The 22,316-nt window shown below is 41.6% G+C and overlaps 2 protein-coding genes across 3 annotated transcripts in view; one reads left to right on the top strand and one right to left on the bottom strand.

The window, feature by feature from the left end:
- The window catches only part of arhgef25a (Rho guanine nucleotide exchange factor (GEF) 25a), a 34,428-nt gene extending 29,672 nt beyond the window's left edge, over positions 1–4,756 (top strand). The window contains exons 14-16 of one of the 2 annotated variants that reach the window (XM_080030838.1): positions 264–493; positions 728–862; positions 1,819–4,756. In XM_080030838.1, coding sequence (XP_079886964.1) covers positions 264–493; positions 728–862; positions 1,819–1,941 — 488 coding nt within the window. In that variant the 3' untranslated portion in view covers positions 1,942–4,756. Of the gene's footprint in view, positions 1–263; positions 494–727; positions 863–1,815 lie in introns of both variants that reach the window. The other variant, XM_080030837.1, reaches the window with a different exon arrangement.
- A 683-nt stretch (positions 4,757–5,439) lies between these two features.
- On the bottom strand, positions 5,440–7,232 carry sp5l (Sp5 transcription factor-like). Its single transcript, XM_080030812.1, has 2 exons — positions 7,164–7,232; positions 5,440–6,689 (listed from the first exon to the last, which is right to left on the bottom strand). Exons 1-2 carry the CDS (start codon positions 7,215–7,217, stop codon positions 5,643–5,645), a joined length of 1,101 nt encoding a protein of 366 aa, XP_079886938.1. The 5' UTR covers positions 7,218–7,232; the 3' UTR covers positions 5,440–5,642.
- Positions 7,233–22,316: the final 15,084 nt, after the last annotated feature.

Below are 22,316 nucleotides of genomic sequence, written 5' to 3'. Positions count from 1 at the left end.
CAATAAAAAAATGTACACACTATAATATAGTTGTAAGCACATATACGTGTCATACATTTTTATTTAATTAAAGTTATATTTAATTAAATTATGTATCTGTATTGTGTGATACTTTTAAATTATACCGTGCTTATAGATGCAAAATAGGTGGGCTCAAGTAAAGTGTTACTGTGGAAAAAATGCTGACTAAATGTGTTGTAAACGTTCAGAATAAGATGTAGAGTGCTTTATCAGAACTGTCGTTGTTCCTCTGTGTCTTCCAGCCTTGCAGTCACCTATTGAGTACCAGCGACGAGAGAGCAAGTCTAATAGCCTGGGCCGCAGCATGAGGCCCCCCTTCTCCGCTGCCAGTGCCCTGCGGCCCCATTCCTCCGCCTCCATTGACCGCCACAAGCTGCCCTCCCTTCACTCTCACAACACCTCCCTACCCACACTCTACCTGTCCAGCCAAGCCCAGGGCCAAGGACCCAGTGAGACATACTCACTACGAGATGTAGGTTCTTTACCTGTGTCTTTGTCTGCCCTACATACAGTGTCAATGTCCTGCAGTCACTGCCAACTCAAAACAGACCATTTCTTTTCATGGAACACCTTAGACACTGCCAGAGCTGAAAAGCTTATTTTTTTTCTCAGAAAAAAATTCAGATGGCATAATAAAACAGCAAATGGTATTGTGTTCTTGCACTACAATGTAAGTGAGTGACCTACTTGTCGTTTGTATCTGCAGCCCACCGTGGTCCAGCCATGCCCTGTTGACACCCACACTGTTTCTATGTCACATGTCCAGCTGGGTTTCAACGATCAGCCAAACTGTCAAGCTGTGTTAAATGGGCTGTACACACCGGCCACACAAAGTGCACAGGTACAGTATATCGCATGCATTTAGAGAAAAACAGCGGTCTTAATGGGGGAATCAGTGTGACATTTTGACACATGTTTATTTTGCACAAAGCTGAATTCTGTGTTCCTAAGTTGTCTAGCAGTCATTAGTCAACAACAGCTTTGGGAGAATGACGAAACAACCCGCAGGAAGCTAACCACTGGGGAAATAATGGGCCATTGTACATCGTCTAGCAATAATTCCATTAACTCATGTTAATTAAAAGATGAAAGACTTTAGTAAATCATAACCATTTATATAGAAACACATACAGTGAGTGGATTTGTCGACTCATAAGAAGAGTTGTTTCCCCCCCTATTGGATGAAAAAGGTATGGACAAAAGTCTGAACATTTCTCCAGGAAAAAGATTAGGATGTTAAATGCATTTGTTTCAGTTAGTCCAATACAAAGAAGAAAATGAGCAGATCTCAGTGTTTACAGAAAATATAAGATTTTCGAAAATGTACAGCCTATGTGTACTTACCTTAAAGTTTGAACCATCTGGCAGGTCAAAAACAGGAGCATCCTGTCGTGGGGCTTTCCATTGCCATTAGCAAGTCTCCCTCTGTCATCACTGGGCTGTTGTCCTCAAGTGTGGACGGTCCAGCAGTTGCTGTTCTCCACCTCTCCCTCTGTTTACTCAGGGAGGATATAGGCTTGGCACAAAACAAACAGGAAGCAGGATAAACCAGACGGGGGAATTCAGAGGGAGATGCCTTATCAAAGGCGGATAAGTGTTTCCCATACTTGTGCTTGGATGAAAAGATGGAACTCGGGCTAATTCAATTTAAGACAGAGGTTGCAACTGAATAATGTTTGGCAGGTTATTCCCCCTGTTCTTGATTAGGATAAAGTGAAATGAATGTTCAATTAGTGAGTATACAGTACATGGAGGTGCTTTATGTCTGTGATGAATGTTCCCCTATCTCCCCAGCAGAGAGCAGGAGAGGGCTGCCGAAGAGGTCAAGTCGTTGAGGGTGGGAGCCAGGCTCCGTGTCCGGGCCCCTTAGCTGGACGCCGCCCCAGCAACCTGGCTCAGCTGGCCGAGGATGACCTATGAACTCTGCCACAGGAGGCCAGAAGCTATAACGCCACAGCTGTGGACACAATAAAGACTTGTCCACTGTCTCTTTATGCCAGGCGGAACTGAACCCTACTGAACTGAACCCTACCTGGTTCAGTCAAGATTTCTGGAGGATAATAGGAAAACCTGAAGGACTGTATGAAGGAATTATGGACGGCAACTATCAAATGACCTTGCTCCCGATTTTAGAGAGCTATTCGATGGGAGGGGACTCACCTTGGCCCCTTTGAGTGTGCATGAGCAGCATCCAGTTGGATGTCGCTGGGCTCACAGAGAAAGTGTTATGACAATTTCAGCTTTTTACCTTTTTGAGAGTTTGTATACCATACTCTTCTCTCTTTTGAGGGGCAAGGGGAATCTGTTTGATGAAGAAATATCCATTCCTAACTGGGGCGGTCACTGGAGAAACGTGTGTGCCTAAATGTGTGTTAATGCAGAGATGTGCGGATGCGTTTTGAGTGCATGAGATTGAGCAAGAAGTGGCAGTGGCTCCTCTTGTACTTGCTGGTCATTTTTTGTTCTATGATGCCCCACTGAAGTTAAGACGAGCACAGCTTCATTACTACATTGTGTCATTCCCCTGCTGACAATTGAGTTTGCTGTTTATGTCGACAGGAATGGGGGAAAGCAGATCACCTGATGTGAACATGCCACAAGGACTTTAACTCACTCATATTGTAACTGAAAGTGAAGAACTTTTTTTCTTGCCACAGTCAGTTTTGAGAGCTCCTGTGTGCTCTCCTATTCTGTTTGACTGGCCGGTCGTTTGATCCGGACAAAAAATGCGTGATAGAGCCCCCTGGAGGTTGTCTGTGGCTATGACGTCACTCCAGAATACATTGTGCTCTTTGGGCAACTCTAGAGGAATTGCTAGATACAGTAGGTGCGTTTCAAAAGGGACGGCTGTGCTGACCCAAAGTGTTGCATGCAACATCTCCTCGGTGATTGACTGTCACAATGTTGATTTACACAGATCGTTCCTTCCACGACTAAGTGGGGTGCTTGTGGTTTTTGGGACACAAGTCGCTAAAAGTACATCGATTTAAACCAATAGGAATTTGTTTTTTTATTATTAGTCCACTGTTGTCATGTCAAGGCTGTGCACCATTTCTATAATCTCTGTTAGCTTTTGCCTTCATGGACTAAATACTGTACAGTGCATACCATAAAGGAAATCATACATTTCCACTTGTAAGATGAAGAATGACCCAGTTATGCCAAGAAATGTTACCGCACCAGTTGATTAAGATGAAGGATTACATGCTGGATAAAACAGAGCGATGCTGATGAATCTGCATGCTCCCTCCTCCTCAGACAACAGTGCCAAATCCATTAGCTCAGCGCTCAAACGTTTCATGCTCTAGATAGTTCAGTTTGCCACTAATCTTACTAAACAATCAAAGATATCTGCGTTGCTATCTGGATTGTAACACTTAAGTGACAAAAAGAATTGAGCGGAGGGGATGGAGAGCTATCCTGATATCAGGGCAGTTCTTCTTTGTGGCCAATAGAGGTCCCCACAAGGCTTTCACTTCCTGTTCAGTTGGCTCATACAGCTTCACCAAAGATCAATAGGCCCTCACATTTCAGTGCTCGCAATGAAGCCGTAGCTGCTGAAATGATCTGTCAAAAAAATAATAAATCAAAACAATTTAAAAATTGCTACAAAGTAAACTAAAAGGTGAGACATTAAGGTGAGCTGAACCATCTGCAGTTAACGTGAACTAGTGTGTTTTCATGGGAAATACTGATCAGGCACTTTTGCATTACTACAAAGTAATACCACTACAGGGAACCAAACGCAAGGACATAAACCCAAGAGAAGGTCAGTTAATGCCATGTTTGACTGAGTAGAAACAGTTGTATTGTATCAAATAAAAAACATTATTTTTTTTTTAACTGAATGAAGTGTTTGCGTTTCTCTTCCAAATATCTCTCCTGATTGGCTTGATTAAAATAAGACATGTTAAGGTCTACATACACTTATCTCTTCTTTCATGTGGATTCCTCCACTTATGATGATTAACACCGTCAGCTTTATATAGCCTCACTGCGTGCTAATTTCTTTTTAATTTTAACTTATAAGTTATACTTTCTTGATGCACACCCCTTGGTGGCCCTCAGATTTTACTTTTGGGAGCCTCTGATAGAGACAAAGAGGCATTTTGCTTGTCCCCCCTACCCCCTTGCTGAAAGTTCAAACAGGATTAAAAACAAAGAGAAGAAACCCCTGGATGAGCAGACATATGGTTGGCTGGCCTCTGAATAAAGCCCCATTCTGGGCAGTAAAGCCGGGCCGATCGTAACATGGCTGTGATATATGGAGGCTCGGGACAGAGGGGGGTATTAACTTTCACAGGGGTGCAAAATCAAAGGGAGTTCCTGTCACCACTGAGGGGGTCTCAACAACAGGGGTCCCATTCACAGGGAATTCCTCTCCAGTGCCCTCTGTTGCATCTGTTGACTCAATCTCCTCCATTGAGAGAAAGAAAACACTCATTAAAAGCCACATGACTGTGAACTTGATTGCGGCAGGCGAGACAAACAGCACCATCAATGGATTGAGTATTGACTTTGAGGTGTGAAAATCTTTGAACATCCCACCGTGTTAGGTCTTCTTTAGGAGCTTCTTCCTTCACACCAAGAGCACAATGGGCAGCATTCGTATTCCGAATGCAATCGAATTGTCATTTAAATAAAATGTTAGATCTTTAGGAGCGGTGGGGCATCAGGAATTTTACACACTTATTGAATGAGCGAAGAAGGTTAAAGCCATTGACTCTCGCTGTGAGTCACGGGTATTTTACTTCACTATCAGTCGTCAAGAAAGTGTAAGAAAGTAACATAATTAAACAGTTGAATTGTTTCAGGAAAATGTTTATTTAAATGTACATGCGGCCATAATCCCAATAAAATTGTTCATGATATTTATACATAATTTACAAAGAACTTTTAAATTGGAACAGTTTGCTACTCCGGAGCAATGTTGCTTCACATTGCTTGAGAGCAGAAAAGATAAATCTGCATTGCAAAGATAACATTGCACATTTAAAAAAAAGAGAGATCCCTACCTTGAAGAAAAGAAATTAGGATATTTTTGGAATTAAAATGTTTTTATCGACAGCTACATAATTTTTTTTTTAAATCCTGAAAATGTATTTGAGAACAGTAGTTATATGTTATCAGCAACCTTTGGCCATACTAAGGCATTCATCTAGTTTGAACATGATATTTTGGTAAAAATATATTCAGGTAAACCTTGTTGAATTTCACTCATGTCTGCCACAACCTTCACATGGATAAAATATTTACAAAATTCACCCTGACATTTTATGTGGATTTTCACATCAGTTGAAATAATTCTTAGATTAATTAAGAAATCAGTTTTTGTTTGAGGTGAAATCTGTTAGCATCTTGTAAAGTACACTGAATGCAGAAAAAAAATCTCACAATATCACTGAAAAAAGGCATCAAGTGTTCTCTAAAGGTGCCTTGCCTCAAACAGCACACACAGTTTGATTACAAATGGTCCTTAAATATACTTTCATGTTACTACTTGGAAGTCCAAAGTTGGGGGCTTGATCCTCCCCTCTAGTGCAAACCCTATGGCAGTGAGTGGAAGTCACAAAGTATTTTCCTCTGCTGATTAGTATTTTTGAAATGATGGCCCTCTGAGATTACTCTCTCTTGATATTGGTTAGCAGAGAGTCTGTGCTCTGTGAAGGCGGCCCAGACCGGCTCTTCCTGGTCTGGTGGGTCTTGACGTGTTTGGAGAGGTGGTCGCTCCTCATGAACCTCTTGCCGCACTGCTGGCACCCGAAACGCTTCTCTCCGGTGTGTGTGCGCAGGTGCCGCTGCAGCTCGTCTGAACGTGTGAAGCTTTTACCGCAGAAGAGCCAGTTACAGATGAAGGGCCTCTCCCCGGCATGCCAGCGCAGATGGGCCTTCAGGTGGGAAGTCTTCTTGTACACTTTACCGCACTCTGGGATGTGGCAAATGTGCAGTCTCTTCTTTCCGAACTCTAACCCGCCGCCGTTGGCCTGACAGTTGGGGCACTTGCAGCGACGGCAGCGGCGCGTGGAGCTCAGCAGTCCCTTGGAGGTGCCCTGGAGGAGGGCGGCTATCTGGGGCTGGTGGCCCAAAACCAGCTGCCGGCCCAGGGAGAAGGGGTGGTTGGAAGGGGCGGCGTTGGTTTGAGGAAGGCTCCACCACTGCTGCCCTTCGTCTGTGTGGCCCCCGGTCAAGTGATGCCGCGCCGAGGAGTTCTGGAGAAAGCTGGGGAAGTTTTGTCCCACAGTGTTGTGCTGAGGGTAATAAGGTGGGCCGCTGGTCTGTGGCTGTGAGGACAGCACTTTGACGGGGGACAGTTCAAAGGAGTAGGAAGAGGGAGGTTCAGCCGGAGGGGTGAGGGGCAGCTCATGGTGGTGGTGGTGGTGGTGATGGGGGTGATGGTGATGGTGACCCAGGGCAGGCTGCATGTGTCCAGGGAACTGAACCTTAGGCACGGTGAAGGTCATCTGGTGTGTGCTGAGGGCCGAGCTGGGTGTCATGTCGTTGCTCCAGAGCTGAAACATTCCCGATGTGGAGCTGACGGTGCCCTCGTAGGGGAACTGAGAGCCTTCTGAGCCCATAGAGCCCCCCACCTGCCAGGCCTGGCTACAGGTGGTGGCCAGGAAGGAGAGGGCGTTAGGGGCTCCCTCTGGAGAGGAGCTGGGAGTCCGGTCCTGTTTGGTGAAACGCAAACACACACATCAGATTACATGGACCACTTTGAAGAAAACTTGAAGTTTTGAATGGTCATTCATTTGAGAACACCTTTTTCTTTAAATGACACCAACATACCATGTTCAGATTATGGCACAATGTGTCACCACGTTGTAGAGATTTAATTAAATTGGCCTTGATTTATTTTTAAACGTATAGGCCTATGTCTTCTTTTCTGTTATTTAAATTTTTGAACTTTGAATGTAACAAATAATTAGGCTACATTTAATTGTCTCTGTCCTGTTGTTTTTTTTCTTCAGTCTCGTGTCTCTTATTTTGTTATCCCAATGTTCGACTTTTTTTTAACAAGTTGAAGTATTGCCCTACAGGTCAAGCACGTGAAGATTATTTATTGATTGGTGGCTTACACCGCCACAAAATCGGGTATTGAATCCAAATAAATTGCGACAAAAACAGATGATTAAACAACAAACCTGTAAAAATGTGTGCAAAAAGTTGTCAGTTCTTTGTATCGCCAGCGCAGCCATCTGTCCGCGCTTCTTCTCCAGGCACCTGCAACACAAACTGCGCCGAGAGGCGACGACTCACAAAGTCTCAACCAGAGCAGGAAAAAGATGTTCACATTCGGGTCTTGGATGACTCGGATACTTTGGGAGAGTAGACTGTGAAATCCAGCGTCAGTCAAATGTCCCTGAGTCCACTAGGTAATTGTCTTCAGTGTGCTAGAAGTCCAGATCATTTGGTGTTGAAGCGGCCGAGGATGCCGGTGTGAAGTTAGAGGCAGAGAGGCGCGCAGTAAATCCTTGCGATCATCTCAGAGGCGCCCGAGCTGCATCTTCTCTTTATAGAGAGAAAATATCCTCTCAACGGGGTCTCCAGTATGATGCACGAGAGCCAGTCAATAGAGAGGAGACGTGAGGGAGGAGAGAGGGGGGGACTGTTAGGTGAAGGGGTGGGCCACTCATAATTTCACTCAATTTCAACCAAATGCTGACCCCAAGAACTGACTCCTCCTCCAATTGTTCTGGGGTAAAAAAAAAAAAAGATAAGAGATTTTAGATAAGATGATGGCATGATAACAAATCATGCAATATCTCCATATCTATTTAAACTTCCCTGGACATATTTTGCTGTGTTCCACTAATTTAAATTCCAAATAAGCCCCCACACATTGAAAACATTTTTTTAGCAACTTTCAGTGTCTACTCTTAGGAGAATAAGAACAAAATGCTTAGTCCGTTAAAAAACCTGAGATTAATATAACCATCTTAGTGAAAGAAAAAAAATATTTGCATACGCTTCAGCTCCACTGTGGCATTTCAAGTAAAGATAGTAAATACATGGATTTTTATTTTGGGTGAGTGATGCAGTGTTCAATGAAACGGTGGGAAAAGAATGATCTTCAGTCAACACCAAAGACTAACAACCATAAAGAATAATTTATTCAGACAGGAAAGCATACAAGTACAATTTTTATGTGATCCTCAACCTTAATGCATCTAAATAGAAGTTTATACACTCAGGCACCATTTGTTTTAGTTTTTATGTGAAGCTGGAGCAAAGGTGCATACTCCTGTTTATGTGACACACTGCTGAAAATGTATCATCTAGTATATGATAAAATTTAAAATTTAAAAATTGCTACAGTAGTTTGCAGACACATCTTTCCGTTTCTTAACGCTGCAGTAGGCAGCCCCTCGGCCCGGCAGGTGTGAGGCTCACACACCATGAAGACAGTCACAGTGTTTTCCCTCACAAAGCTAATTGATAAAACTCAATCAAAGCCTCCGAGTTCTCACCAGTGGGTGACATGTCAAATAGGCCGCCCTGTGTGACATTCTCACATTTCAGAGTTCAAGTAGAGGCCGCTTCAGATCTGCTCCATTAAATGCAGATTGAGGCTTAATCTCATTCTGTAAGTCTGTTCACCATTACAATGTTAAGAGTTTAAATCCAGGCTGGGAACCTGCTTCTCATGTAAATTCCTGGTTCCTCACTTATCTCCTGCTCCCTGTTTCACAGAGACTGTGATCCTTAAATAAACATACCCCGGAGGAGGACCCAGCTAAAATTAGAAATAAATTCAATTCAAATGTATGCTTTATATGTGAATTTGATCAGAAATGTAAAGTTCACTATATTCCACAGTGCAGTAATTGTTTGAAGTACCAGCTTTAAATAAAAAAGATTAAGGTAATCATTGCATTGTATTAGTTGGTTGAGGCCTTTTTGAAGTTCTTGGTGAGAAAGGAGAGCAGAGTGTTATATCCTAAACTGAGAGACACCTTGAAACAAAGGATTACTCCAGACTCACAATGACATGCAGACTTTATCCTTCATCTGCAGTTCTAATTCTCAATTTGTTTTTAGCGGGGAACAACACTGAGCAACCCCCCCCCCCCCCCCCCAAATAAATTGATTAATAAATACATGAATAGTAAATTGCGTGTTGGAATTAAAACATGATAATGATGGTAATATTTCTCCAAAAATATATATACAGGATGTTCAACCATATCAATATTTAGTTTATACATAAGCAACAAGGCTGAGAAAAATGCATTCATCTCATGCCTCTGTCTTGAAAATACAAATTTAACAAAACCAACAGCTAAAAGGATAGTCGTCTGCCGGTCGATACTGCCTGGATAATAACAAATATATAACATGTACAGGCTTTGTATGATACAAATCCCCCGTGAAAATATGAACAAATATGATGTAACTCCAAAAGCATTGAGGAAAATGGTCTAATTCTGCATTAAAGTGAACATTTAGGATGAAAGAAAAACAGTGGTGAAGGGGAAACGAAGCGAGGAGGACTTGGGAAAAATAGGAGTGTATCTTGGAGGCAGAGGTAGACCACGTCTCTGGTTTATTACGGAGCAGAAGTTGTTAATTACCCTGATTCTTATTTCCTGTCCCCTCTCCCCCACGCCACCCCACCCCACCCCCACTGTACTGCCTCCCAGATGAGTGGCTTTGAAGTGCAAAGTACTCTCTCCTCACTTTGAACTGTGAAAACAATGCTCATGTGGTGGTGCTTACCTTCCCCATGTTACCTCATTTAAATAGACCTGGATACGGCTTCCACAGTTTTCAAGGGAAAACTCATTTCCAGCCAAAGAGGTCCCTGTGTTCATTAAACAGCTGGTGAGATTGCCGGTAATCAGGCCCACTCCGTCATTTGCAGGCTGCTCCGACTGGGGTGGCTCCCAGCATATTCAACTTCAAAAACTGACACAGAGTTAATTCCACTAAGAAAGACGCTGTTACCTGTTTCTACACAGAAAAATACAGAAAAAATAAGAAAAATACAACAGACTTTTAATTTCAACAGGGCTTTTTGCCACTGAGAGTTAAATGTTCATACATTTCTCGATCCTTGAGGACTTTTTAGTTCTTTTGCCGACTGTAGAACAACAAATGGCGCTGTTTTTGTTGCTGCCATAATCTTACTCTTAAGCTCAGAACGTAGAATATGCAAGTGGCTACTCAAGCTGTTTTTATCATGCCTGGGGGCAGTTTAAAAGCCTCAGTTCACTAAATTGTCCCAGCTGTCTTGACCATCTGCACTGGAAAAAGGGCAGCCACGGAAGGAAAGCAGCCTTTGTACTGGTGGCCATGTCAAAAAGCCAATTTTACAGCACTGTGCTGCCTCAATGGCCCTCATGTGACAAATGTGGCCTAATGGATGAGACAGACATCATGTAAAAGCCTGCTGCTATCCACAGTGCTACACTCTTTAACCATTAAGCAATCCAAGACAGGACAAGATGGGGCGTAATTACCATGACACCAGCAGCTGGACTTTACAGTGCAACAATTTGATGGCTCATTCAGGAGTCTCTTTCCTGTTTCCTACCGAGTTAGCAGTGTGTGTGAGCGTTTGAGAGGGTGGTGCAGAAAGAGAGAGAGGGAGAGATTGAAGACAGATTGATTGTTTAGAATCAGGCAAATTTAAAAGGTATTTCTGTAGCCTAATGTGCCTTGCTTGGTAGCGCAGTAGATCATTTGCAAATCACATCAGCAATGATGGGATGTTGAAAGTTGAAACTTCAGTCACGGCTTGTTATCCCGTCAGTTGTGCTCCTTCATGTGCGCAGATGCACGTCCTCCTCCATCAGGGAGCATTGTGGAGACGGAACATTGGGAAACTCTCCTGCGTCCACCCTGTTTTCTGTCTGCTCAGTCAGAAATGTTAACTTCTTCAAAACTTTTCTGTCATCTAACCTCATAATTACCTTTTACTTATCCGTCTACATTTCATATTATGCAGCAAAATGTCTTTTTGTTTGTTTTGGAATGTGAAAACAACAGTTTTTCCTTCCTCATGCCTTTAATCACATTGGAGGAATACTACAATTAAATAATTCAGTCATTTAATGTGTACATATTCTTTGAAGTGTACTTAAGTCTCCCAAAACACCTTAAACATCAATGGATTATTGAATCATTAAATTGTGCGTATAAGTACAGCGGCTATTTAATTGCTTAAGGGTAATTCATTAAGGTTTTAATTAAACATCTTAAAATAAAATAAAAGTATGTATCCTGCTATATATCTAACAGAAAGTAAAGCATCAATCACAGAATTGCAGTATTTTTGCATCTCTCTTTGATATCACAGCAGGATCCATTGGTGATTCCCACCCCTGTGCTACAGTTAACCATGCTGGGCGTGTGAGGAGTAGGAAACTACAATAATTCCCTCATCTCTTGTCCATGGGCATGTACGGAAAGCCCAAAACCTCCAGTCTTGGGCAGACACAGACAGACAGCACGCATCTCCACTTGTCAAAGAAAACTTTTATCAATACCAAGAGCACTTGAAGTTTGTTTGCATTTTGTTTTCCAGCACTCTTAACAACTTCAGAAGTCAGATCACAGGAGTATCTGATCAAAGCGCTTCGTGGTTAGTTCTGGAAACACAGGAGTGCTACGCCACGCTTTGATACTCCACATCAATATTTCAATTCAACAATCACTTGACATGCACCCATACTCCCAGAGACGAAAGACGAAAGGGGAGAGCGGGAGGGAGAGAGAGAGAGAGAGAGAGAGAGAGAGAGAGAGAGAGAGAGAGAGAGAGAGAGAGAGAGAGAGAGAGAGAGAGAGAGAGAGATCCGGGTTAGATGTAGGGGTTTTGGGAAGAAATGGATTAAATAAATCGTTGCCTTCTTCACCTTTGTGGCAATGTTATACAGACTGAACCAAGACTGCCTTCGCACAACTTCAGTAATTGAGTAAAATCTTGAATATGGCACACAAAATCAAATCAATAAGTTCCAGATTAAAAATGATGTGATGGATGTTATTCATCAAACAACAACATGCCATGGAGACTTCTTTGTTTTCACAAAATAAATGGACTTCAACTTTTTGTTAAATAGCCTCAAGATTCAGTTGCGTACGAGTGCAGAAGCTTAAACACTTGTCACAAACTTGGAAATGTGAGCCGAGGATGTGTTTCATGTCTTATCAAAGGAAAGTAGTACAGGAACTCTGCAATGATAAAGATGAATACAGTCCATCTGCCAAATGTCACTTTCATGGTGCTTCATAATCATTTCATCATCTCGACAGGATACGACATGCTTTGAAAGTTTCAGCCCATAAAATATGACGTTTGATCAGAAACCGAGACGTGTAGCAAAGTTGAACGAAAAGAAGAGTAGTCATTCCAGAGATAATAAGTGACACTGATGGTAAGTATGGATTACAGCACACAGTGACAGAGAAATAAATGAAGTATAGTCAAGAGTTATACTGGGAAATACCTTCATAAATTTTCCTTGACTGTCTAATCTAATCTGGTTTCAGCTTCATACTGAACCTCATCACTGCAAGAAAGCCATTTGCATCTGAGCCTTATTTTCTTTAATGTAAATGTATTTAATGCATTTCACATATGATTGTGCTGTGAACAACAAACTAGAGTAAAACATATGTTTAAATATTTTTCATTACTACATGTTTGTCAAGCTGTTGTTTATGTATATACAGATGTATGTATGTATTTTACTTCACTTTAGGCCTACACAATAGCTATATACAGTATATATGTTTATCTTTGTTTAACTTTGCTGTCTTTTTCTAGTTGTAAAAAACATTTGACACAAAAGCGGAGTGACATACCTTCTCTTTGTCACCATACTTTCTGATTTTTCTGATACTTCTGATCGCTGTTTCATAAATGTGCCGCCTGACATATTAATATGGTCTGAATTTCATGTTGGAGATTAAAGTATCCCTTCTCGCTACATTTCCGAGCATGATACGTTCATGTTAATCCACATCCCCAACACAACATTTAAAATTAATGATAACTAATTTACCCGGAAAAAAATGAATTGTTTATTCATAGGGTTTGCGGTGTAAATTCCCTAAAACAATGAATTCCCTACAATTGCCTGTCTGTACAATGCAAAATAATATTAATAATAAAAAAGCAAACACAGAGACAAAAGGAAAGAAAAGAAACAATGGGATTATCAATCAAAAAGCATCTCCAAACGCATTTTGACAAAGATGAACAAAGGTATATAATTAGCAGTATCACTTGACAATAGCATTTACAGCCATGGATGTGACGTGGGTAGTGTTGTACCGTGCAGGGACCTCCTGCCTATGGATCTTTATAGCTTTGTTCAGTGTCTGTGGGAGATGTGAGCACCTGTCACAGTGATATTGGCGTCTGATCTGAACCACTGTACTCAGATGGGACTTCCAACAGAAGGAAATGGGAATAAAATCATCAATTATCAAAAGACGGATTTCTCACTCATTTTCTGTATCATGATGACCATGTTTAACCTCAAAGGAGAGTAGCTGTGTGCGTGCAGAAGTTCTATATAAACATTAAGACAAAATATAAAACCTAAAATGTTATGGATCCCATTCTATAAATATAGCGCCCCAAACACGCCATCTGGGATGAGAGGGGACTCACGTCGGTATGGTAACCGGATCTTATGGCAAGGCTCCAGCTGAAATCAGAAATGCAAAGCAGGAGCAGAGATACAACGGGCTACATGTGCAGAGGAGTGCCGCACAGCCAGAGCAGTAGATTTATTTGTAAACGTACGCCTGTGATGCCACTATCTGTTAAGCCCCTCCGTCAGCTCAGCCTGCGTAATGTGAGGGGAAGTGTCACCCTGTCACCACCATGCCAGGGATCAGCCTGCTGTTTGTGTGTACCGCCAAACCAAGCCAAGCTTTGAGGAGGGGGGGGAGTGAAATGACACAGAGGCTCTTTCATCTAATCCTTGTGGTGTAATTTGCACCTCAGTAAGTTTAATTGATGACTACTGATCAAATGCTTGCCTTTGAAAATAAAATCTTTGGGATTGTTATTTTCCCCTTCAACCTGCAAAAAGAATTCTTAATGCACCTGATGATGAGGTTCCTAACTGATGGATCAGTTTTTTTTTAAGAGTTTGATCTTGGGTACAGTATATACCTGCAACTCCTGCCAATATTGTGTGTAGTCCCTCTTATTTATCGTATTTAACTTTAGATTTGAACTGTACAAACTTCATTGAGCAAACTCAATGAAGTTGGAGTAGACTTTTCTTCCTATGACACGCAGCAGCAGTAGCAGTAGCATATGCACCTGGGTTCTCTGCGTACTGCGCCCTCCAGAGATCCAACCTGAGCATCAATGTCATTCAGACAAATGGATAGTGACAGGCCAAGCTTATCAGTGTCAACGTCAGGCGGCTCTCCGGGACTTTGATTCCGCACTTTTCCCACAGCTGAACAGAAGGCTGTGCTTTGCAAAACAAACCAACAAACAGGGAACCTGAAGAGTGTGATGAAAGAGTAAACAACATGGCCTGGTAACATGCCCCACAACCATGACACTTCCTAAGTAGGTTACCACGGAGGGTAACCCAATTTAACACGTGTGTCTGATGGTAGTCAGGACATGTTGAGAACTTCAGGAAGTTCACACTGCCCCGGCGTAGTGAGTCTGATGAAAATCGATCTGTCTCAGGACCTTGGCCCTTGGAAAATCAAATGGGCCCGTCGCTAATGCCCTTGCACGTGTACAAAGCAGTTCATTATCAAGAAAAAATTAAAGAGAGTCAATCTATTGATGTTGCCTAACTAATTGTAAAGCAGGGGATTCAAAAGCAGATGTTGCATTTCAAAGCAGTTGTGAGCAAGGAGACAGGTTATGATTTATGCTAAGATGTGTGGCTTCAAAGCGTCGAACGCGGCTTCTAAACAAATTGAACAAGTCAAGCGCTATTCACCCAGGACCAGGAGGGAGCCCGGCGCATGTAGATCAGAGGCGCGCGGCTGCCGCTTGTAATATCACTCAGCGGAGGAGGGGTCCCAGTGGGGGGAAGCAGCACAGAGAGGCTAACGCACAGCACTGCTCGCACCGAAAGGAATTATGTACAAATGCAGCTGCAACACCTGCGCTCCCCCCCCCCCCTCCCCCTCCTTGCTACCCTCCTGGAGCAGCATCCACACAGGGGGAGTGGAGAGGGGTGGGCAGCACCTTGAGACTTGACATCCTTTCTGTGGATGGCTCGATTATTTGGGAGGAGATCGAAAAGTTGCTAGAAGATACAGGGCCTATGTCAACATACTGATGCAATTTTAGTAAACACGGATAAAGCCAGGTTCCTCGTTGGGAAGATTGGTGTGGGGTGGGGGAGGGGGAGGGGGGGATTTAAAATGTGTTCATCACTGTTGTCTTCTAAATGAGGCAGGCAGGCTGTGTGAAATGTATTTGGGAAAACAGATGAAGAACGACTGGACTGATCTCTGATCATCCAAAGCCTCCCTTACAGATTAAAAAAACAAGGGAATTCAATAAGCCTGAATAGTGGATTGTGTAATTTTTCATTGGATGAATGGTTTTGTAAATTTAAAATAGACATAGATATTTAAAGGATTGAATATATGTATTAATGATAAACCCTGGGTGTGGGATTGTAAGAGGTGTGAGGGGTTGGTGTACCATCCTAAAGTTTAGGGAGGATTTTATAGTAGAAGAGTTTGTTGACGTTGCCATGCATGTAAAGAGACAGACTGCAAGGACTTCTCTCATAAGTCATTTTTCCGTCTGTTTTCTTCTATTTGATGCAGCCTAAATTGGGACGGGAGAAACGAATTGCTAAATTTTTAATTAACTTCACAACATCTGCACTTGTGCTTTGAGAGAGCAGCGAGATTTCCTTTTAACCTATTCCAGCACATTTGCACACCAAGGTAAATCTTGATGCTGGCACTCTTACAGAAAGGAAGGGGGGAAAAATCAAAAATGGAAATGAACTCTCACTTGTGTGTGCAGATCAAAGAGGCAGAATAATTCAACTTTTTGCCATTGCTTGATCTTCAAATAAAAAGAAGGGGAGAAAAAGTAGAGGAGATCTAGATGGATAAATCAGTTTGAGTTAGAGTGTTCTTCAGTTGTTTGTTTTTTAAGCTTTCAATTTCTCATCTGGTGTATTTACTTGCACATCATGACTTTAATGTCTCAGTTCCGGGCTGTATTCATTGTGCCGGTAAAACCGGCATTGGACAATACACCAAAGCATGCTTAAAAACATCCCCTTTACTCTCTCAAATGTACTACCTTATTTTGAAGTATTTAAGCTGCCACTGCTATATCTGGGAAAAATAATGACTGAATAACATAAAACATTTCTCTTAATAGCATCACCATTAAATACAATTTAATTTGATACAAACTCAAAACGTATACTTTCAATTTCTTCATTTTATTGTATATTGCACATATTGTAAATAATGTTCCTCTTATTGCACATTTCAATTATTTACTTTTTCTATATTGTTTTGTTTCTCCTCACCTTTATTTATTTATTGTGTATAGGCCCTATTACTTATTTCATCTTATCTTATTTTATTCATTTGTTCTTGTTGCACCGTGGGTCGGAGAGAAAATCAATTTCAATTCCTCTGTATTTCTGTCACATATTGTAGAAATTGACGATAAAGCGACTTTGACTTTTAATTTTGACTTTTTGAAAAGCAACTAAGTGCTATGAATGCATTACAACAACTTGGTCTATCATTATTTGGCCCTTTGCTAGACCACCACATATTCATGTATTGCCACACTAATCTCTTTTATACAGCAGCATTTTTGTAAAAAATGCTAATTCTCAGACACAGGGTAACATTGGGTGGTTTGGTTGAAATGAATCAGGATAAGAAGCAGTTAAACAGAATCAATGCAAATTTCAAGTAACATTACACGTTTTCAGCTATAGCTAACGTTAAAACACCAAAATGGGACTTTTGGACAAGAGAAATGTTATTGACCGATTGTCATGTAATACAACAATTACTTTATATCTACAAATGCAGTCTATAATCCCGGCCAGTAAAGACCAAATTACTGTATTTCTGGCTGAATTAACTGAATGCGTTTTATACACCATTATTTCAAATATTATGGTAATAATGACTAAATATGTGACTTTTTACGCACAATCACTCTGCTGTAATAAAAACAATATCTAGAACTACTGAACTGACGGTGAGCGTTATTCAGTGTGCACATGTCATTTTAAATGTGTATGTGTTGAATTTAAGCGGTTGCTTCAAGCGGGGGGACTAATTAATCTACCTCACCTTCATTGTTCTGCCAAAATCATACCTGTATTTTCTGCTTTACCACCCACACACACACACACACACACACACACACACACACACACACACACACACACAATGAGGCAGTATACAGTTCATTACCATCCCACTAGAGAGGGCTATTGAGGTGGTGGTACATTTTGTTGCCTTTCTGTTACAGGACAATACAGAGTCCCGTCTCTGCACATGGCAAATATTTACAATTTCACATACAGATTGTGAGAGGTGGGGATTGATCTTTTGTCAGCTTAACTGCGACTCCTGTCAGTTTTGATACAGTCCCCTCTCAGTCTTTCCTGTCAGGTCAGAAGTCTGTGAAATCGGAGCAGGTATTGAGTCCAATCCCCCCTACCCCCGGTCGCAGGCATCTGCACGGGCAGTCCTGACTGATGTGGGTGATATCACAGCACACCAAAGCTCCTTCAACAAATCTCCCTTTGATACAGCACACACAATGGCGTCTCTTTAGGAAACCCCCTAACCTCCGTGTGTGTGGGGGGGAAAGTCTCAAACTGAAAAAGGAAAATGGCACAGCATAGAAAAAAAATAAAAAGAAGGGGAAAAGCTAAATGAGTCAAAGCTGCTTCTGGCTTGACTTTGGTGCATTTGCTTTGCCTTATCCCACCACAAGGGGACACTGCTCCCGTAGCGTATCTTATCCATGCTGCCAGTGTGTTTCTATGTGTGTTTCTCTATTCTTTGTCCTGAGCGTTGTTTAGGTATTGGTGCATGAGTAGACTAGTTGCAAATGCGGCCTGATCTTTATTTAGTCTAAATAACACTTTTGTCTAAACCATTTCTGAACCAGTATAAACAATGGATCATGGTCTATTTGAAGAGTACAGGCCGGTCTGGGCCTCTTACTGTAACTAGACAAATGGAATACGTGATGCAAATCAAAGCATTGATAGAGCCTGAAAATCTGTTGATCTAATGCACAGATTCTATCGAGAACCAACTGTGGGACTCTTCGAGATTAAATGGTTAGATGAACAGAAGCTGCTTTAAATATAAGGATTAAACAAACGGAAACCAGTAATAAGAAGGTAAGCAGTATGAGGATTATATTATGGTGTAAGTGTAACTGGACTCCAATTTGGCTGACAGATATGTTTGTTATATTCAAGTGTAGCCAAACAGCTGATGTTTATACACTTTGCTTTTCCTGAGTTTTTTTTTCTGGTGGTTTATCCTTTTCCTAATCAAGGGTGTAAGGATAGACGGTGTCATTCGCAGCGAGATTATGAAGCCCTTTCCTTCAACTTTGTGATTTAGTTTGATTCCCGGCTCCACAAATACAATGGACTTGACCTGACATGGCTGCAGAATAAACCCAGGTCTTGAGTAATTATACTTACACAGAACTGCTCAGCGGTATTTCCTCTTATTTGTCTAGTATTTTCCTTTTAAAGACATTTTTGAGTAAAAATTGTAATTTTGAGTAACTATAATGCTTCTGCTATACTGCAAGGCCCTGTGGCAATACAAGTTACGCAGGTGCTGGAGAAAATCCTAAAACAGACAGGACTAATGTTGACTCCCTGCAGTTTGCTCGCAGGGCTCGACAGAGGATGACGACCTGACCTTGCAGAGATTAATTACTTCAACAACCTACTGACTTATACCAAAGCTTGAATTTATCCGAAAGGTCCTCTGCTTTTGACATAATTCAAGAATTTTTTCTTGATAAGAAGCTGCTGATCTGACCAGGGTCATGATGAGTTTTTGGCAGATTGGGCAGATTGGAGGATAGTCTCCTTTAAGCTTCACTCATCTACTGGTTTGCCCTGCTTCACCTCTCATATATTATTCACACAAAACATCTGTCAAAGTAAATGTGTGACCAAAAAAGTTTGTCAAAGATTAAGTCATAACTAACTTCTGAAGAAAAACTACATTAAGACACGTAGCTGATGATTTTGATGAGTTATGGTAGAGTCTAAAATGGATACCATGGTATGCTTTTATGCAAATGTTTAGAATCGCACAATTTAGTCAAAAACCACACATATTTTTGTGGCTTATTTTGGGAACTATATACAAGCTTGACAGACTAGTGTCATGCTCGGCCTGATAATCCCCCATTGAGGGACATCTCCCTTTATTTTCCGACGAAAACATAGAACTCCTTTTTTTCCCAAGCAATTAAACTTAATCTGTATGTCTCTGTAAATAAGTATCTTTACAGTTGAACATGTTGTTTAACTGTAGAGATACATGTTTTAAGTCTGGTGTATGTGTTAGATCTGGCAGCAATCAAATTTACTCTGTATAGAAAACATTGGACTTGATTGCAATACATAATTCAAAGTGGCTGCATTGTTTATTAATGTTTGATGATTTGTAAAAGAATGCAACTGTAAACACCAGACTTGTTTTTTTTCACTCTGAGTGATATGTTAGTATTATACTGATGCTCCATCAGTCAGTTGGTTGATAAGGCCATATAGTTTGCCAGTATAATTTAGTTTTGCTTGTGTGGGTCCGGTTCCTCTACATCCACCTTCAACGAGGAATCGTTGAAGGTGGATGTAGATTTGAATCACTCATAACTATTTGATTATAGCTGTGCAGTCTTGTAGGGCTATGAATACCTTTTAAAAATGTGTGTTGCTTTTATGTATCTGTCAGTGTTTGCAGAGCTCCTTTCTTGAGCTATTAACATGTTTAACAAAAAAGGAAAAAAATTAAAATCCTCAGAGCCTCAACACAGCAAGCGAGGTGGGAGGGAGCCCCCCAGGCCCTTGACTTTGTCTGCCTGTTGAGTGGGGCCATCAGATAACAGCTAGGACAATGGTGCTCCATTCTGAGGGCTCTCTCAAATGAGCAGGAAGCGGCAGTGAGCGCCTAGCGGAGGCTTCTGGTGGACTCCCTGGGGTCCGCTCAGCCCTGACGGAGCACAACGCTGTTGAATGGCTGGAGAGCATGAGCGGAAATGGGAAGCTAGTGGCCATCCAGCCGGAGCCACGGTGCCCTTTGATGCTGAATAAGTAACCGATGGGAGCAAGGGAAAGGTGATGGAGAGGTAAAAGGACAGGAGAGAGACAGAAAGGAAAGGTGGGAAGGGAATGGATAAATGAGGAGGAAAGAGGAAAAATAAAGAATTGGAAAAAATGGCCTCCAGGAGTTACATCATAAAATACTGACGTTGATCCCAGTGGTGGACAAGGGTGACGATGTGAAAGAGCACACTTGAGCCTTGCTCACCTGCACAGTGTCAACTCCTCATTTCGGAGGAGATTCATTGTTACAGAAATTAAGTTTCTCTCAGTGAATCATGCACGTATCGCTCATGTGGCTTATATGCTGGGATAATTCATAGGGGTGTGGCGAAAGATCAACTCACATTGATGAAATGCCCAAACATCAATGCTTATTGTAGTCTTTAATATATGCTTTTATTTTGCCATTCTCTCGCAGTGTGAAATTAATTACACTTAAAAAATTGATTGTTTTTCATTTCAATATATGGATTCTTAAATCATATTTTAGTTGTTTTTTGATATCAATATAACAGGTTATGTTAAATGGGCATATGATATCATCTCATATCAATCGCAGGCCTCTGAATCAAATTGAATCTAATTCGTAACGCGGCAGACTTTGCGATATTGGCAAATATCGTATTGCTGTCCAATTAATCGATCTAATATAGTATCATAATAAAACCAGCAAATTACACCCCTAATAATTCAACTACAAGGTGCATAATAAGCTCTGCAAAATAAAGCATCCATCTTTCAACTCTTTTTATGTCTAAGGTTTTTGCAACACTGTTAAACTTGGGCTTGGCAGTTTTAATTTTAAGACACTCACATAGCTTAAAGACCTACTTCACCGGTGGGAATATGAAGGTGTATTGAACTCTGAGATCCTATGTATACAAATATGCAAAAAAATAAATAATAGAAATCGGTTCATCCTAGCCTGAGAAAAGGCAGAAAGAGTGTTTTATGGTCTCACAGTATTCCTTAACCCTAACCCTACATTACAAAATGTAGGGTTAGGATTGACAGGACAGCTGAGCCAAGGGAAGACTGAGGGAAGACTGAGGGAAGAAAAACCTCATTCATTATAATAGCGATTTTATAATGATAGAATGCGGTTCCGTATGGGTGAAGTATTCCTTTAAGATAAGAGGGCCATGCAGATCTCTTAGAACTACTGCATAACAATGCATCAACAATACCTCCATTTATATGACTTATGTCCTGCAAAGCTCTTTTTCTTGTTTAACTTTTTGTCTTCTGGCCTCAGATGTGTGTGCATGACTGATTGCACGTTCTTGTAGGAAGGTGGTCAGGCAGTGATCGCCACTACAGTTCCGGGTCCACAACTCCCTGCCCTCCACCCTGCTGCTTTCAGGCTGGTACGTGCTGTAGCGGGTGACTCATGAGGCAGCAGTCCTATGAACCACTTGAAAGAGCGCTCTGAAAATCCTATGTTTGTATATTACTGAATGGAATTAGTGACGACAGAGATTACACTGTAAATGGAAATTATCACAACTGTAAAGGAGTACAGGCTCCTATGTAATGTTTCTAAGCACTGGAGGAAGATTAAAGGACTCTTATACTTGACATAAAATGTAGGCTATAAACAACGTACAGTTTATTGTTCCTGGGGTTTCTTTTTTTGTCTTGCTTTATTGACAGATAGAGAGACAGATATGAAATGGGGCAGAGAGAGGAATGACATGCAGAAACGACCCGGGTTGGACTCGAACCTGCGTCTGCTGCAACGAGGACCAAGCCTCATGGGGGGAACTCTCTAACCACTATGCCACCAGTGCCCCGTTTCTGGGGTTTTGGACCATGCATTAATCTCACCCCTATCTCACTGGGCTGCGACTGTTTGCGACAAGTTGGAGACTGCATTCACGAGGGAGTCTCTAAACTGTCTCCAAACGTTCGCGGAGGTCTCAATTTCCTCGCATGAGTCGCAGAGCCGCGCAGTCCTGTCGCTTGTTAGTTGTTCTCTTTTGACAG

This window comes from Ammodytes marinus (assembly GCF_949987685.1).
Source record: "Ammodytes marinus genome assembly, chromosome: 7".
NCBI lineage: Eukaryota > Metazoa > Chordata > Actinopteri > Uranoscopiformes > Ammodytidae > Ammodytes > Ammodytes marinus.
This window is presented reverse-complemented; position numbering and strand designations above follow the sequence as displayed.